Here is an 18,401-nt window from a genome sequence, read left to right as displayed (position 1 = left end):
CAAGTTTGAAGTCGGTCGGTCCCATATATGCACATGACTATATATGGGCATACCGGATTTGTGGCTCTGGACAACCGGATCTCCATATATGACTATATTGGATTTGTTTAGGGTTATGTTTAAGTCATAGTGACATGCCTATATATGGGCGTATCAGGTTTGTTTATGGTTATTATGTCCAAGTCAGAGTGACATGGCTGTGGTCCTGCCTATATGGGAGTATCAGGTTTGTTTATGGTTATGTCTGAGTCAGAGTGATGTGGCCGTGGTCCGCCCGCCAGCCCTCCCAGTAGCCAATTTTTAATATAATTGGAGGATATACTTATATATTGTTGTCCGGAGATGGGGTAGGTTAGTCCTTGAGGATTGTTGTCCAGAGCTCAAAAAAGTTTGAGAACCACTAAGCTAAAACATTGCAATATGATTCTTTAGAAATCTCCTGTTTCCCTAGTTGACACAAGGCTAACAAACATGCTGAGGTGGACAGTTGGGTAATGGTGTTGGATACAGCCGAGCAGGGAAATTCCCCTAGGAGACACTTTTTTTTTGTTTTTCTTCCATGAGAATGCTTGAGCGCACGGTCAGCCACAGAATGCAGCCCCTCGAAGCTTGTTAGGGATTCAGCGGTTTCTCAGACACACTTCAGCAGTGCAGACAGACACACAGCTCTGAACCCAGGTGCCCTGGTTTGGTGAGTGGTTTCATATGTGTGGAGAGCTAGCATTGCCAAGTGTCCGCCAGGCGCCCCTTAAAACAGACATTGGAACTCTTAGGGAAAATGTGTTGGTCTTTAGATGAACAAAGAGATGCCATGCTTGCCTACCACTTTGAACCTGGCATCCCTATTTTAGGAATGCCATTGTAGGCAAAAATGTTTCAACATCCTATATTAGAATTGGCATAAGGGAGGACCGGCCGGCCAGCAGACCTCTGAAGTCACGCTCATGTCACTATGACTCAGCCATAACCATATAAGGAGTTCCCAATGCAGCTACGCCCAAATATGGAGTGTGTTGTCTAACCTCAATGTGTCGTCATGGCATCATGCGCAAACAGATCAATCAGCTCCATATATGGGCACAAAAGGGGGTATGCCCATGTATATCGATCTCCCTATATGTCCATAAAAGGGACAAGGACTGACAGATACAGAGATCTCCATATATGGGCATAAAAGGGACACAGGTAGACGGATAGAGATATCTCCATATGTGGGCACAAAAAGGACACAGACAAAAAGGACACTGCTGTTGTTCCTACCTAGTCACCGGGAGAACGTAGAGCCTCCGTCCTACTCCTCCCGCCCAACTTTCCTTGCTGACAGGTGCCGTCCCAGCCCGTAGGAGTACGTGCAGTGACAAATATCACCCTCCCCACCCAGCTTCCCTCACCCGAACACGGGCCAATTGTGTTCGTATAGAACCTCGACAAAGCCGGATGCACCACGGTGGATTCGAACCCCCAGCCACCGCGTTGGTGGGCAGGCACTTTACCACTGTGCCACCCGAGCGCCACATTTAGTGTAGAGCAAAAACGTAAGGGAGCGTAGTATAGAGCCCTGGGGGTCTTCGGGCAACTAAGTGTATGGATTAAGTGTTAAAGCTTTTGGTAGAGACAGCAGGAAGATTCAGGTACAAGTGAGAGTAGGGGAGAGAGAGAGATTGATAACAAAGGGAAATGACCCCAAGAGGAAGGCTGGAGAGAAAGACTTAAACGGAGAGAGGGAGAGAAAGACTGATGATAAACGGAGAGAGAGACGCACGTTTCAGCTCCACATGACGAAACACAAACGTACCGTGGGAGATCGGGCAGAAGAAAGCCCAGGAGTCTGGCGATTTGATCCGTCCCATCTAAACACCAAATCAATGCAGTTAATTTAGCACCTAGCCATCACGGCGCTAACTCGGGCTAGCGTTTTCTCTCCGACCAGCGCGGCTGTAATTTGGGGCTTTGGTGTGTTTTTGTCTCCCGAGTTGCTACGGGTGTTTAGTTTCAGGTTTGGCCAGGCTGATTAGAGAGTGTACTCCGAGTCGTGATTGAGTGTGTATGCTCGCTTGTGTGATTGTGTTGAATGCCCTGGCACACACACATATACACATACACACACAAACCCTCGAAGGCATCTGTTTTATCTCATGGCATCCCTTGCCATCCCATGTGCGCGCAATCGTGCACGCGCACACTCTCTCCCTCTTATGGTTACACACAAACACATACACGTATGCCTACACCCACACACAGATTCACATGGTACGTTCACACTGACACACATACTGTACACTTTCTCGTATATATACTGTATATACATTGCAAACCCTCATGCAGTCACTCACATGCACCCTTTCTAAACCACATGGAAAAGACACACACACACACACACACACACACACACACACACACACACACACACACACACACACACACTTTCTAACATACACATGCCTATACAGACTTACTCTACACACACACACACACACACACACACACACGTATGTAGAATACAAACAGATTCAGTCACACACAGACTGATATTCACACAATGCCAGTACATACCCAGGCAGGGTACTGTATGTGCCCCCCGTGTTTTCCCAGTAAACAACACAATCAGTGGGCAGTACAGAGGCCTGATGAGGCTGTGGTGATGTGTGATCCATCCTGTCCCCGCCTGCAGGCAGCTGGTAACCTGATCCATATGAACGACAGACAGGTTGCAAAGAGACACAGACAGTCAGACAGACAGACAGACAGGGAGAGAGAGACAGACAGACCAGGTGAAAAGAGAAAGAGAGATAGACGGGGTGAAAAGAGAGCGAGACAGTATGTGGGAAAGCATGGTGTTGATTTGAAACAACAGAAAGAGGAGACACCAAGCCCTCCACCCCACCCCAAAGGAGCCATAGACACGAGGCTTTGTCTCCGGCTATATATATATCCCCTCTCTCTGTCATCTCCTCTCATTCTCTCTCTCTCTAATTCTTTCTTTCTTTGTCCCCTCTAACCTCTCTGTGGCTCTGTGATCTCCTCTCCCATTCTTTCTCTTTCCACTGGCGCTCCCTTCAGCCCTATTCGGACAGGATTAGTCTCTCCAGGGTAGGTTAAGTAATTTCATGTATCAACAGACGTAGTAAACCCGTCCGGATCGGCCATGTATGTGTCACCACCTCGGGTGAAAAGTAAAGCGTGTTTTGCAGACTTTTTCCACCAAAAGGCAGTAATTTAGAGTCTTTCGTGGTACTCTTGGATCTGTTGAATGCCATCCCTATTGAAACCCTTGTGATTTAACAGGCATTCCCTTTGGTTATGAATTAGGATTTGGGTTATACTGTACATTTTTATATCAAATATTGCAGTATTGCAAACATGATATTGCAATATTTTCACGCTATAAAAATATCATGATATACATGATGGCAAACATAGACTTAAAGGACAACTTTGTTTTTTTACAACCAAGGTTTATGTTTTAGCTTGTAATGAAATTAAATAAAAGCTTTCTATAGTTTTAGCAATTTCCCCTATCTTTTTTACAGTGGCCGGGGGCATTCGGGCAGGTGGCCTATATAGACATATTTAGGCTAAATATGTATTTTTTTACACAATAAAAAAGGTCCTGTGGTCTTTGCTGGCCAGATGTGAGTTATTGGGGCCTAGAAGAGCTACTGTATATAATAATAAAGAAATCGCCAGGTTATTGTGTAAAAAAATACATATTTAGCCACCGCCCACTGTAAAAAAGATTGTGAAAATTGCAAAAACTATAGAAAGCAGTAAATTTAAAAAATGTAACACTCATCTTTTATTTACTTTAATTACGAGGTAAAACATAAACCTTGGTTGTAAAAAAACAAAGTTGTCCTTTAATATATTGTTAACTGTTTTGCAGCAGATATTAGGGAGAAACTACAGCAATTCTAATCCTGAATGTGTATGAAATGAAACTTCCTGTATCAGTGTAATTCTGTGTTCAGGAAACAAATCCTGTCCAAATATGGCCAACGTCCCTTTGTCTCCTGATCAGCATCACTCATTCTCTCAACCGCATTCTCTGTCTGTCTCATTATTTCTGTCTCATCTCATTTTCTCCATCTCTCTCTCTCACTCACTCTCTCTGCCATCACCAGACCCCTAATTTACATTTGTCTCTTCCTCATCTCACTTAATTGTTGTCTAGCCACCCTACTCTCACCCTATTCTCTCTCCTTTTCTATTGTCTTTCTCCCTCTCTCCTCTCTCATGCAGTTCCTCTACTTTAGCCACTATTCTTGCTGTCATTCCCCCTGTATTCGCTCCATCTTCCAGTCATACAATAGCCCGATTTATACCTGGTTGAGCATCGTGTCACATACTGAAAATAAGCCACACATTGCAGTGCGACACATTGTGAGCTTGTAGATCGGCTATTTTCGGTGTGACACACCAGGGAGTATAAATCAGTTGTATCTCTTTCTCTGCCAATGCCACTGCCATTCTCTTAGCCCTGTAGCCCCCCACCCTCACTGTGCTGTCTATCTCTAACTATAGTTGGTCTCCAGGCGGTGTGCATAGCTAGCATCGTACACATCACTGGTGCAGCTGCTTCCTCTGAGCGCGGAGTGCTTGCTCTGTTGGCCTTGCCCTCCCTCCCTCCGTTCCTTTCTCTCCCACTGTTTTATCTGTCTCTCTCTCTCTCTCGCTAGCTACCTCATCTCCCCTACCTCTCTCCCTCTCTGTCTCATATGCTCTCAATCTCTTTATTTTTATTATTTTTTCTTGCCGCCTGCTTTCTTTCTACCTCTCCCTTGCATTCCCGTATTCCCACCCTCCATAAACCCCCCCCCCACACACACTCTCCCGCCCTCTTTCCCCACTGAGTCGTCTCTCAGAGGATGACTTCACACTCTGGACCGGGGCAGCTCTCCTCCCCGCTAGCTATGAAGGAGCACGGCAGCTACGCTACGTTAGCATCTGAGAGTGGCGTGGCTATCAGCCCGGTCACCCCAGCTGGAGGGAGAGGGAGAGGGGGGTTGTAGTGGCGGAGTTGGGGGAGCGAGTAAGAATTTGGGAGGGAGAAAGAGAGGATTTGAGGCAAGCCTCAGCTGACAGAAGGAAGGGGAGTTTGAGAGCCAGGCGCGCGCACAGCGCTGTCAGTGGAAACACATGTTGCTGAGAGGCGGCTGAAGACTCTGCTAGTGCTCCGGCTGCATGCCTCTGCTTCCCTGTGTGTGTGTGTGTCTGTCTGTGAAAAATGTTTGTGAGTGTGTCTTTCCAAGCAATCAAACACGCCTCGCGTCTTGTCCGAGAATGACAGCCTCAAGATGGACAACTTAACCATTTCTGACAGTGAACCCCTGGCGTCTAAGTCGAGATGAGACCCAGTCGCGTTTCTCGTTTGTCGGATTGATTTACTCTCCGGCTCTGATTGGATCGCCGAGTGACATCTTTGGCATCAGGCACTGTGTTATGAACGGAGGGCCTGTGGAGAATTCAGCTCAGTCGTCCGCTCACATCGGTGAAGCAGGTGTTGATCAATCTGTCCAAGGCTGACGGGAGGGAGTTAGGGAGTTTTGAGTTTGGGGCCACGAAACAAAGTTTCTTTTACAATGCAGAATTCATGATATCACTGTCTGGCTTGGACACGCATTGGGTCATCTCACAGATTGAACGGCACTGGGAAACGCTGATCAGAGACAAAAGCTTGGCTGGGAAGTTACCAGGTAATTGATTATTCAGAGATGACTGAGATTGAGGTGACTTCATGTCATGAGCAGACCCCAATGCCTAATTTATGCTCCATCGTACGATGGCGGCGTGAACCGAAAATCACAGATCTATTAGCTCACAACGCGTTGCGGACGCGACGCGTTGTGAGCTTATAGATGTGCAATTTTAGGCTTCATTTTAGGAGCGTATAGTTTGACTATTTTTGGCCTGCAACGGCATCGTAGGATGAACTATAAATCGGGTTTAAAGGTCTGCCTCAACTGAGCAGAAACGTGTGTGGAGTCAGTGTTTGTGTGTCTGTCTGGTAGGCTATTCTATAGCTTTCCTGTTCTGTACAGTGGGCACCCTAACAGATGCCGTGGTACAGTGCATAGGACTGCTCCATCCAGACCATATTTGAGCATGTACAAGGCAAATTTTTTTTTTCCATTTTATCCTAAGTCTAAAAAAGGCCTCTTTACCTTTTTCTCCTCCGCTCTGGTTTCCTTTCCTAGTATTTCTCTGTCATACCGTACATGATGGAACCTTCTATTAAATATACTGTCAGGACACCTGGACCCTTGCTCCTTACACAGTAAAAAACACTTTCAACATGGTATCCCTGTTTTGAGCTTGTAGATCGGCTAGATCGGTCATAAGACCAAGTATAAAATAGGGCTGACGAATGACAAATATATAAAAATATAGATATTAATTAAAAAAATAAAGTAGATAAAAAGAGAACTGAAAAAAATAAATAAAAGACAAACCCATTAAATTTGAAGGTGTCTCCTTGATGTCTTCCAGGTGCACAGGAAGATCCGCGAGGACTCAGACATGGCCCAGGATTCATTGCAGTGCCTGGCCCAGCTGGCCTCCATGCATGGCCCCATCTTCCCAGACGAGAGCGCCCAGATCTCATACCTGGCACACTTGGTGGAGGGTCTCCTCAACATGATCAACGGGTCAGTGTCTACAAGTCCTTTGTACTGCGTGGCTCTGAAGGGGCCTTCTTGTGTGACTTCTGTGTGTGTCTCTGTGTATCCGGGGCTAATCTTGGAGCTCAATGCCGATGAGTGCCAGCTTTTTTTGTGCACGCTGTCAGTAGGCCTAAGAAATACTGTATTTCTTTCCACACATGTTTGATATTTGTAAATATTTGTAAATATATTATTTAGCTTTCATTTTATAATGGAAGTTAATGGATCTTTTTGTTTTATATTATTCATTTATTTAACTAAGATGTTATATTGGAAGTCAATAGGATGCTCGGATGAAACTGAAACATGTATCCATTATCCACATTGGAGACACAGCGTTTCCATATGATTAGATTATTTTAAGCGATCAGGGGGCAAAGGTTAAAAGTCAGTGTATCAGACCTTGACGTGCCGTTTGGTGGAGGGCTCATTCCTCATGGTCACTGGGCAGCCTGTGGACTTGGTGTCGAAAGGGTCAAGGGTCAAAGGATGAATATATGTCAATCCTCAGCATAATCAGCAGTGGCTCAGTGTCAGAAGTCTTTTTTAGGGTATTAAAGGTCATTAGCTCCAGTTTGTTAAAGGCATCTCCAACGTATAAGGTGGATGAATATCACAATTTTAGAGTAAGCTGGTGATCCGTGTAGGATCTAAAGGTTTTCGTGATCAGAGGCGACGAGAGACTCAACAAGGGAGTAGATAGACCAAAGACATTCCTTGGTGTGACTCAGAGAGGTCCATGACAAGTTTTGTCAATTTTGCTTGTTGAGTCTGTTGTGGTTTAAAACTCCCTGTTTTCAATTCATTTGTTTTAAGGGCTGCCATAGCTGAGTGGGTAGAGGGGGCCATCTGGGAATCAGAATGTCCCCGGTTTGCCCCTCCATTCCACCCAGTCTATGTGACAACGTGTCCCTGAGCAAGACACTTAACCCGTAACTGCTCCCCGGGTGCTGTATTAATAGCGCCCACTGCTCCTTCCAAAGAGATCAGACGATGTCTATGGTCAGGGATCGTTATCTAGATGTTGTCTAGTTTAGCTTCGAGCGATGCTATGGACGTTGCGAATTTGAGGGTGAGGGTCGCTTTAAGTTTCTCGATTAACTTAACACATCGACTGCCTACATCGACTGAACTCGATATTAGTAATCCAGCGCTCGACTGCCTAGATCGAGTTAACTCGATATTAGGTATTTTCATTGGTTTCATCTGTGATCGCGCGGGTCTGTTTACTTTTAATCATCACTTTCGTTTTCCATCTACGTCACACTCACCCGAAGCCGGATGTAAAAAAAAAAAATTGTTTCCGGGTCACATTGTTTTTCTCCGGTCATTTTCGTCCAGAATAGAGAAAAACACTTTTTTTCACACGCTATAAAATACAAAGGGAGAGCTCCCCTTTTATTTTCTTTGGTCCGAGTGACGATCAGGCATCGTCGTCGTGTATCACATCGTATCACAAGCCGATCAGAGATTGTCGAAGACAATCACATCCGGTTCATGTTGTTTCACTGTTTGAGCCTGGAGGGAGGGGGGGGGCGAGTCAGCGAGTCATCGAGGGTGTCATTTTGCTGCGCTCTGCTGGTCGATCGTCGTATGTGTTCAAAATCATGGGAAAAAGAAACTTAAATGCATTTAAATGAGAAAACAAAAAAACACGCAAATCGCTGGCAGTCAAGGGGGTAAATTTGGAATAAACTCTGGCAGTCAATGTGTTAATAATTAGTAGGAATGTCGTCCTTCATGCTGCCTTTTCTTTTTCCAAGTAAAACAAAAATATATATACATGAGAAAAGAGTCGATGCAGTTTATCTAGGCTGCTAGGTTAAATGAGGCTTTTGTTGTAATAATACTGACAATGTACGGGAGCTTCAGCTTAATAACAACGCACATGTATTAGTCCAAACACAAGTCAGAAATGGGTTTCTGAATTCAAGGATGTCCGATGTCGTCAAGGGTGTAACTATTCAAAGGTAATAGGTATACTTAAGGCTGGGCAATATGGGCAAAATTCACAAAATATTTACACAGCGAGATTTCTGATGAATAATCATCATTAAAGGAGAATTCCGGTCATTTTAAGTGTTATGTTTGATGTGTGTCAAATCACTTACCAACGTAGAAATGAAAATCGCGTTACTCCACAGAGCCCCCTATCAACCCCCACCGTTGGCATTATAGGAGGATATAGGATAGCCCAAATTCGCCTATTTTAACCAATGCAAAGTCTGTTTTTTTGCTTCTAGTACTCATTGTTGAGTCCCATGATAATGTAACAGGCGCTAAAACTCCCGACAAGCTAACGGCTAATAACAAACGAGCTAACGCTGGGGCTGCTTATCTCTCTGCATGGCAGCCCCAGGTTGCCAGGTCGGGAGAGAAACCAGCAACCAGCATTAGCTCGTTCTGTTATTAGCCGTTAGCTTGTCGGGAGTTTTAGCGCCTGTTACATTATCATGGGACTCAACAATGAGTACTAGAAGCAAAAAAACAGACTTTGCATTGGTTAAAATAGGCGAATTTGGGCTATCCTATATCCTCCTATAATGCCAACGGTGGGGGTTGATAGGGGGCTCTGTGGAGTAACGCGATTTTCATTTCTACGTTGGTAAGTGATTTGACACACATCAAACATAACACTTAAAATGACCGGAATTCTCCTTTAATGCCTAAACTAAATGGATAAAGGCAAAAAATAGAACAGCTAGAACAGTCATCACAATCATTTTACTGTAATGCAGCCTATAAAACCAGCCTTCTTTTATTTCTTATATAAAATAACGAATCAACAAATGATAATCTTTTTTTAAATAATTAACCCTGTATTATACAGTACGTACTTAGTTGTACAATGGTGGTGTACACAAATAGGGGTGGGGTGATGCGTTGTGAGATCTGCTATTTTCCCCTTTTTTTTCTAAACGTTTGATTAATCGTGATCGAGGCAAAAGCTTTGAATAATCATGATATTTATTTGATGTCATATCGCCCGGCCGTACCTTTGATGGTGTATTGTTGCCCCTCGCTGTTGTTTGACATTGGGAATCACACAGCAGAGTGCTGCTGCTGATGGCTTCAGTCAGATCTCTGTCTTTAACCACTTAAATCCTGTATACCTTGTTGGCCTGGGGTCTATGCCTGGTCCCCTCCTTTTTACCTCTACACCAAATGATTATTTATTTTCACAGAATGTTCGCTTATTTTCACAGAATATTCACCTATTATTACAGAATAAGGAAATGGGACAAGCGTCCCAGAATATCGGCTGCTTGGGTTCATGTGGTTAACAGAGCTACTGTAATTGTTTAATGAGTGTACCATGTGTTATTTGCACGAGTGTAAAATACGTTTTTATTTGTGGCCAGAAAGCATGAGGGGTGTGTGTGTGTGTGTGTGTGTGTGTGTGTGTGTGTGTGTGTGTGTGTGTGTGGGGGGGGGGGTTGTTAGTTATGAACTGTGATTTGCATGTAATGTTGCATGCATTTAGCAGAGGAGTCTTGATTTGAAAAAAAGGCGTAAGCTCTAATAAATAACACACAAAGATGACTTCGGACCCCGTGACTCAGAATGTGAAGTGTGTATGGGGTCTTTCCATCATATCCCCCACTTGCTGCTTTCCCACCCCCTCTCTTTCTCTCTCTTTCTCTCTCTCTCTCTCTCTCTCTCTCTCTCTCTCTCTCTCTCTCTCCCCCTCTCTCTCTCTCTCTCTCTCTGTAATCACCTATTCCTGGAGCTTTTTTCCAGTTGCATCATCCGAAAGCCATGCAGGGCAGGAACGGCCAATCTGCCCTGATTGAACGGCTCTGCTTGCAATTTAAACCCATCTGATAGGGGTTAGCTAAGGAAGCCACGGCTAGCACAGCAATTTGAACATGTGGCTCCTTCCTAACGGAGTGCAGAGAGGGCCGAAGCGGTTGCCCAGCCGGCTGTGATACCCTCGAGATGTCGCATGACTTGGGTCCAGTTTGGTTCTTAACCCTCGCTGTACCTTGTAACGGAGCGGAGACGCCATAGTATCAGGGCGCCAGTGGCTCAGTATGGTTGTACTTGAATGCGCAGCTCTATATTGGAACTAGGAGGTTTCAGGTTTGAACCCCGGCTCATCCTGGCTTCATGTTGAAGTGTCCTGGAAATGCTCCTGATGAGCTGGTTGGTGCCAAGCATTTGTGATCCGGCCATCAGTGTGTGTGAATGGGTGAATGTAACGCACATTCTAAAGTGCTTCTCACTCTCATTTGTCCCTCACGGCTAATCTGTCTCAGACTCATAATAAATAAAACCGTAAGCACAGTGAAACGCCTGCCATCCTTTTACTGGAAAGACATTCATATTTCATTCTTTGCAGCTGAAAAGGCGGCTGTGGAAAAGCGCTCGAGGTATAGCCTGACCACAGGCGACTGCTTACTGGTCCGATTGGCTGCTCGTTTCCTAACCTTGTTCATTAGTGGCAAAGTTGGACACTCACCCTGGTACTGTAGCTAGCCTCAACTTCACCCTGGAGAGTGGAAAGTGCATGTGTCAGTTGTATGCTGAGAGTACGTAGTTGTGTGTGTGTGTGTGTGTGTGTGTGTTAGAGAGCGAGCGAGCACGTGCGCAGGTCACTGTGTCCGTTGCACTTTCTGTTGTATTCCCCTGTATTATTCATGTCCTCTTTACTGCACTTGACTGAATATCCTTGAAGGGATAATGGAGTCAACCTTGAACTGCCTACTGCGCACTGCTTCCAGTCCAGACTGTGATTCCCCACGGCATAAAGCCCCAGTCGTGAACCGTGCGATGCCTGTCTCCACTGTAATGTCCAATAAAACAGAAATGGCCTGTAAAATACTCCATATAACATAATAAAACACAGCAATGGAAATGCAATTCCCTTCATTGTGTTCTCCTCTTTGCCAGGATTGAGATCGAGGACTCGGAAGCGGTTGGAATCTCCAACATCATCTCCAACATGATCACCATGTTCCCCCGCAGCGTCCTCACCGCTCTGCCCAGCGAGCTCTTCACCTCCTTTATCAACTGCCTCACGTTGCTCACCTGCTCCTTCGGACGCAGCGCCGCCCTGGAAGAGGTGGTGAGTACGACGTGCGCAAACCAATGCTCTGGGCTTTGTCACGTGGCTTACAGTGGCTGATGGATTCCAAAATTCACTAGCCACTTGCATTATTTTACACATCCAATGGGACTTTTAAAAATGGAATCGGAACTTTGTTTGATGTTTGATGCGGCTGTTAGTGTAGACTAAACTTGCCAGCCACGGTAAAAATTTGCCAGCATTTGACTGGTGTTCATTTGCTACCCTGTTGGGGTCTTATTAACCACCTATTTTCCCCTATTTTTGGCATGTCATTATAGGCGAGAATGTCCCCAAATTTCCCCCAAACCTCCCAAAATGTCAAAATTACCAGAATTTCAAAAAATAGTGAAAATAGTTGATCTAAAAGCTCACAACGCATTGTGACGCGACGCAATGAGCTGTGAGCTTGTAGATCGGCTATTTTCGGCAAAGAGATATATAGCAGAGGTAAAAAAAAGACCTAGTATAGAGCCCTGGGGGACACCGGACAACAAAGTATATAGGTTTTAAGTGGTTTATGGGGGTTAGCACTGTTGACTCACAGCAATAGATTTGTGGGTTCAATCCTGGAGCCTTACTGCATGACATTTATTCTAGTTTCCTCCCGCAAAGACAATCAAGTTGAAACTAAAATGAATGCTTTGTATTTTCCGACCCTCCCCTCGTTACATCATCTTTTTCCAGTGGTGGAAAAAGTACTAAAATGTTTTACTTAAGTAAAAGTATCAGTCCTGCAATGTAAAAACACTCTGTGTAAAAACACTCAGTGAAAGTCCGAGTAAAAGTACAAACGTATTGCCATCAAAATATACTTAAAGTACCAAAAGTAAAAGTAATCATTATGCAGAATGTCCTGTTTCAGTTATCATCATTTCTAAAATGTATTAAAAATAAATTAACCACTTCAGCTGTTGGCTATTTTCAAAAGATGTTTTGTAATAATAATCAAAATCTACAAAAATAACTAGTAAATCAAATTTTCAAATAATTGTAGTGGAGTAAAAGTAAAATGTTTGCCTCTGAGATGTAGTGGAGTAGAACTAAAAGTATTGAAAATTGGAAATACTCCAGTAAAAAGTGCCTCAAAATTGTACTGAAGTACAGTACTTGAGTACATGTACTTTCCACCAACTGTCTATTCCTGGGCTCCCAAAATGTCCCACAGATGCTGGGTGACAGTTGAGCTTAAATGTCTGGCTTTCCCTCTTCTTTTCTTACCCTCCTGCCTCCGTCCTACAGTTGGACAAAGATGACATGGTTTACATGGAGGCCTATGACAAGCTGTTGGAGTCGTGGCTGACACTGGTGCAGGACAACGATCATTTCCCCCGAGGATGCTTCGTCCAGCCGGCCGTCCAGGTCTTTAACTCCTACATCCAGTGTCACCTGGCCGCTCCCGACGGCACGCGCAACCTGGTGAGATTACACACGCGCACATGCACACGCACAGCAAGGTTATTATAGTTAGCTAAAACTAACAAACTAACTAAAACTCGATGTGAAAATAAAAAAGAACATTTTAGTTAATTCAAACAAAACATTTTAAAAAAGACGCTGCAAAAAACCTGTTGACTAACAAACTGTATTGTGTGTTTATGAAACGACGTAACTAAAACTTAACTACAATCACAAAGAATGGGTGGATGGGAAATCTGTCGTGGATCTTTTGCTCTGCCAGTTTTAACTGTGTTTAAGAACCTTTAAAGCTTTTTGCCATTTTACTTTTTTTTATGTTTTGAATTTCTTGAAACTTGTTTCCAATATTGACATCCAAAATAGTTATGCCACGTTGAAAGTGGTTAACTGCTATGTTTTATTGAGTTTTTATTACACAATATATTTTCTATTTTGAATCTTGCCCCTGACAAGTACCACAAATGCAATACAATAAAAACAAACACTAAAACTAATAAAAACTAAGCCTACTAGCAAAACCGCTTTAAAAAACGAATAAAAACTAAACTGAAATTGAAAACAAAATGAATGAGAAATGCAAAACGATAACTTTGACACACACACACACACACACACACACACACACACACACTCACACACAACCCTCTCTCCCTCTCGCTCTTTGTTGTCTTAACCCATTAAAATCAGGAATGTGTCTGTGAAACCACTTTAACCATTATTGTATACTTTGGCTATTCAAAAATAGCAGATACTGTATACAAGCTCATTGCGCGGCACCGAGTGCCACGCTACGAGCTTGTAGATCTGCTATTTTTGAAAATTTTGCAAATCTTTGAATATGTATATTATATATTGGTTGGGGGTCGGCAGCAAAATACATACCATTTTGGGGGTCCTTGACATGAAAAAGTTTGAGAACCACTGACAGAAAACTGTTAGGATTTAAAAGACATTTGTAGAATCGGAACCGGAACCTCAGGTCTTAACACATCCACCGCCAAGGGCTAATCTCATAATGTACTCACCACTGCCAAGGTTTTATTTTTGTTTTTTGTTTTTTTCAAGTCGCCATAGGCCCCGTTAAAATCCTTTAGATTGCGCGATCCACTGTTTGTAAACAACCTCCACATGTTGCTTCGTCTTTTAGTCCAGACCGCGAGTCAAACGGAGCCGCCATGTTTGAGTTCTGACCGTTTATGTTAACATGGGAAATGTGAGGAGGAAAAACTACACTGACTAAACAAAGGTTTTAGTGGTTTCACTTAGAATGAAGGCCGACGGGAAACAAAAAACGGGATATTACTTCCGGGTCACTTCCGGTGGTGTTACACTGAAAATGGTCCCCCTAGAAAATTGGAAAAAAATAAAAAAATTGAAGAAAAAAAAACACCCGTACCGTAGGACTACGGTTTCGGCGCTTAACAGTTGGATTTAACGGACCGTAGGACTACGTTCTTGGCGGTTAATGTGTTAATGGGTTAATGTATTTATATGTTTGTGATGAACAAAGAGAGTTATTTGATTGTATTCCCTGTGTCTGTCCAGTCAGCGAACGGCGTGTCGTCTCATGACGAGGAGGAGATAAACGAGCTGCAGGAGGACGACAGGGAACTGTTCTCAGACCAGCTGGCCAGCATCGGCATGTTGGGACGGGTGGCTGCCGACCACTGTATACCACTACTCAACACGTATGTGCACACACACACACACACACACACACACACACACACACACACACACACACACACACACACACACACACACACACACACACACACACACAGAGGCTCTTCATAGGCGGGCACCAACTCCTGCTATGCATGTTTGTCCCCTGCAGTTTGCTGGAGGACAGGGTGACTCGGCTCCACGGCCAGCTCCAGAGGACCCAGCAGCATCTCATGGCCTCCTCGGACCTTGCATCAGTGGACCGCAAAGTCCTGGACGACCTTTACGAAGACATCCACTGGCTTATATTGGTCTCAGGTACTGGACTTCCAGAGATTCGACCAGAGGTCTCCAAGCCCGTATTATTTAAATGAATGGGTCAGGCAGGGGCTGGGCTCGAGCTCATTATGTTAAGCTTCTACGCATTGTTCTTACGGATTGTTAGTTGTGATATTTATGTTATTTGCTGCTGGATTACGTAACTTCCTTCTCTACTCCATGCTATGGGTTGCTGTTTATATGTCTCTGTAATGGTAATGGCCAGTCGACCGGGAACGCAGTAGCCAATCAATATGTAAGCATTTTTTGACGGTGGCACGTGTAGTTTACCTCTCTTAGTTGTGTATGGGGCGTGTGTGTTCTGTCTGTGTTTGCATGTAGGCTATCATTAGACAGCACGAATGAGCACACATAGTTGCGTGCTGCGCACATCAGAGAAAGTGCACATCAGAGAGAGATTACATTAATTTGGTGTCGGGCTTCAGATTGGGCTCGGGCTAATAAATTGCAGACCATTGTCGGGCTGCGGCTGGGCCAGGCTCGAACACCACGGGCCAGACCGGGCTCGGCTGGAGTTTTGGGCCTGTGCAGGTCTCTTCTCTTCTCTACTCTACTCTACTCTACTCTACTCTACTCTACTCTACTCTACTCTACTCTACTCTACTCTACTCAGTTTTAGCTTAGGCATTTAGCAGATAATAATCCAGTGCGACTTACAAGTGTGAGAGTATGCAGAGTAAACATGAACCGTAGTCAACAACAGTAAATGGTCACATAAGTAGAGTGTATAGACAACATTGTAGTGCCTCGGAGAAACTAGGATCCCAGATAAACATCAAACTTATCATCTGTCTAAACAATAAGTTATCTAAAAATATTTCTAGCATTTGTGGTCAAGCAAAACAAATCTAAATAACACAAATATGTTAACAAGTAACCAACATTTGTATAGTTTAACTAGTAACTACGTTAGATTCTCTTCGCTCCTGTTCTCTCATGGTATTACATTTAGTTATTACACATCTTCCATTCATGTCTATTAGGACATTAGAGTCTTAAGTTCCTGATCATTCATGTATCATTTGCAGGTCACTCACCCATCTGGCAGAACATCTGTAATTACATCAAAAGAGCCGCAGGATTCATATTACTGTATCATAGACAGGAGGGATTTCAGAAAAAAGGCCTTCTATAAGGAGGTTAGAGGCATTTGGGGGTAAAAGTTGGGAACAAGGCCATTTTACATAATTCAAGGGTGCTGAATCAGAAAAACACTGTTCCCAAGCAAAATTCTTAGTGCTTAACCTCCTAATTTGCATATCAAAATGGCTGCCGATTTTGAAGTATTTCTTAAATAACTCTATAACAAAGCAATCAAATCTGACAAATAAAGTTTATATATTTATATTCTGAGGGTCAGACAATGTGTGGAAGGTATTTATAATGTAATAGATGTAAATAAATGTAAATAATGTAAATAAATATGCAAATTAGAGGCCACTATTACAGAAAACGGTTTCGTACTTAAAGTGATCCATCCGCATCCCCCTTATTTTATTTTATCTCTACTTATCTGTATTTTTACCATCCTTAGGACATCTAAAATAAATATTTAGATGATGTAAAAATCCTGGTACATTTGGCCCCTGATGACCAAAAAATAAATGTGACGTTCCATAAATACGCTATCATGGGGATTTCTATCTTGTATAACTCACCCCCAGGAGGAGTTAGAGCCACAGAACTATAACTGAACTCAAACTACTTTCAACACAGCTATATAGAGTGGGATGGGGATGGCTAAAGGTACACTTAGATGGCCAACAGGGAAAAAAACTATTGGTCGTGCACACACAAACTATTGCCCGTGTACACAGTGGTTAATCCCAATGGTCTGAGTATCTACAGGGCTGACAAGGGACTAGTACAGCCTAGTACAACCTAATAGAGCCTAGTACAACCTAGTCTTAACTAGTCCAGTCTGTTCCATGCTAGTATAGCCTAAATCGCCGTCCCCTAGTCTGTTCCATCAAAAGGCTGGACTAGGCTATGGGTGTACTAGGCTTTACTGTTGTAGACTCTACTGGTCTCTAATAGACTGTTTTAAATTCCAGTAGGCTGTGCTGGTCTGTACAACGCTATATTAGGCTGTACAAGGCAGATCTGTACTATGGTCTACAAAGGTTCATGCAAAACTATTGCTCGTGCACACACAAGCTATTGCCCGTGTACACAGTGGTTAGTCCCAATGGTCTGAGTATCTACAGGGCTGACAAGAGCCTAGCACAGCCTAATAGAGCCTATTAGAGTCTAGTACAGCCTAGTACAGCCTAATCTATCCTAGTCCATCCTTATCAGTCCTAGCATAGCCTTGTACCCCCTCCCCTATTCTGTTCTCCCAGAAGGCTGGACTAGGCATGGGTGTACTAGGCTGTACTATAGACTCTACTGGTCTATAATAGGCTGTTTTAAGCTCTAGTAGGCTGTGCTAGGCTGTACTAGGCTCTATTAGGCTGTGCAAGGCAGATCTGTACTATGGTCTACAAAGGTTCATGCAAAACTATTGCTTGTGCACACAAAAGCTATTGCCCGTGTACACGGTGGTTAGTCCCTATGGGTTGAGGATCTACAGGGCTGACAAGAGCCTAGCACAGACTAATAGAGCCTATTAGAGTCTGGTACCACCTAGTACAGCCTAACATATCCTAGTCCAGCCTTATCAGTCCTACAGTACCATAGCCTTGTACCCCCTCCCCTATTCTGTTCTCTCAAAAGGCTGGACTAGTCATGGGTGTACTAGGCTGTACTATACTAGACTCTACTGGTCTATAATAGGCTGTTTTAAGCTCTAGTAGGCTGTGCTAGGCTGTACTAGGCTCTATTAGGCTGTGCAAGGCAGATCTGTACTATGGTCTACAAAGGTTCATGCAAAACTATTGCTCGTGCACACACAAGCTATTGCCCGTATACACAGTGGTTAGTCCCTATGGGTTGAGGATCTACAGGGCTGACAAGAGCATAGTACAGCCTAATATAGCCTATTAGAGTCTAATACAGCCTAGTACAGCCTCATCTATCCTAGTCCAGCCTTATCAGTCCTAGCATAGCCTGGTACCCCCTCCCCTATTATGTTCTCCCACCAGGCTGGACTAGGCTAGACCTGGGTGTACTAGGTTTTACTGTACTAGTCTCTGCTGGGCTCTAATAGTCTGCTTTCAGCTCTAGCAGCCTTTGCTAGGCTTTACTGGGCTCTATTAGGCTATAGAAGGCAGTACTTTACTTTGGCCTACAAATGTTCATGCAAAACTATT

At 43.9% G+C, this 18,401-nt stretch overlaps 1 protein-coding gene across 1 annotated transcript in view; it reads left to right on the top strand.

Moving 5' to 3' along the window:
* The window catches only part of LOC311064014 (exportin-4), a 66,784-nt gene that overhangs the window by 31,060 nt on the left and 17,323 nt on the right, over window positions 1-18,401 (top strand). The window contains exons 8-12 of the mRNA XM_084083724.1: window positions 6,487-6,644; window positions 11,553-11,727; window positions 12,970-13,146; window positions 14,692-14,834; window positions 14,984-15,129. Coding sequence (XP_083939850.1) covers window positions 6,487-6,644; window positions 11,553-11,727; window positions 12,970-13,146; window positions 14,692-14,834; window positions 14,984-15,129 — 799 coding nt within the window. The remainder of the gene's footprint in view (window positions 1-6,486; window positions 6,645-11,552; window positions 11,728-12,969; window positions 13,147-14,691; window positions 14,835-14,983; window positions 15,130-18,401) is intronic.

The sequence above is a fragment of the Gymnoscopelus microlampas genome, assembly GCF_963454915.1.
Source record: "Gymnoscopelus microlampas genome assembly, chromosome: 17".
Classification (NCBI taxonomy): Eukaryota; Metazoa; Chordata; class Actinopteri; order Myctophiformes; family Myctophidae; genus Gymnoscopelus; species Gymnoscopelus microlampas.
This window is presented reverse-complemented; position numbering and strand designations above follow the sequence as displayed.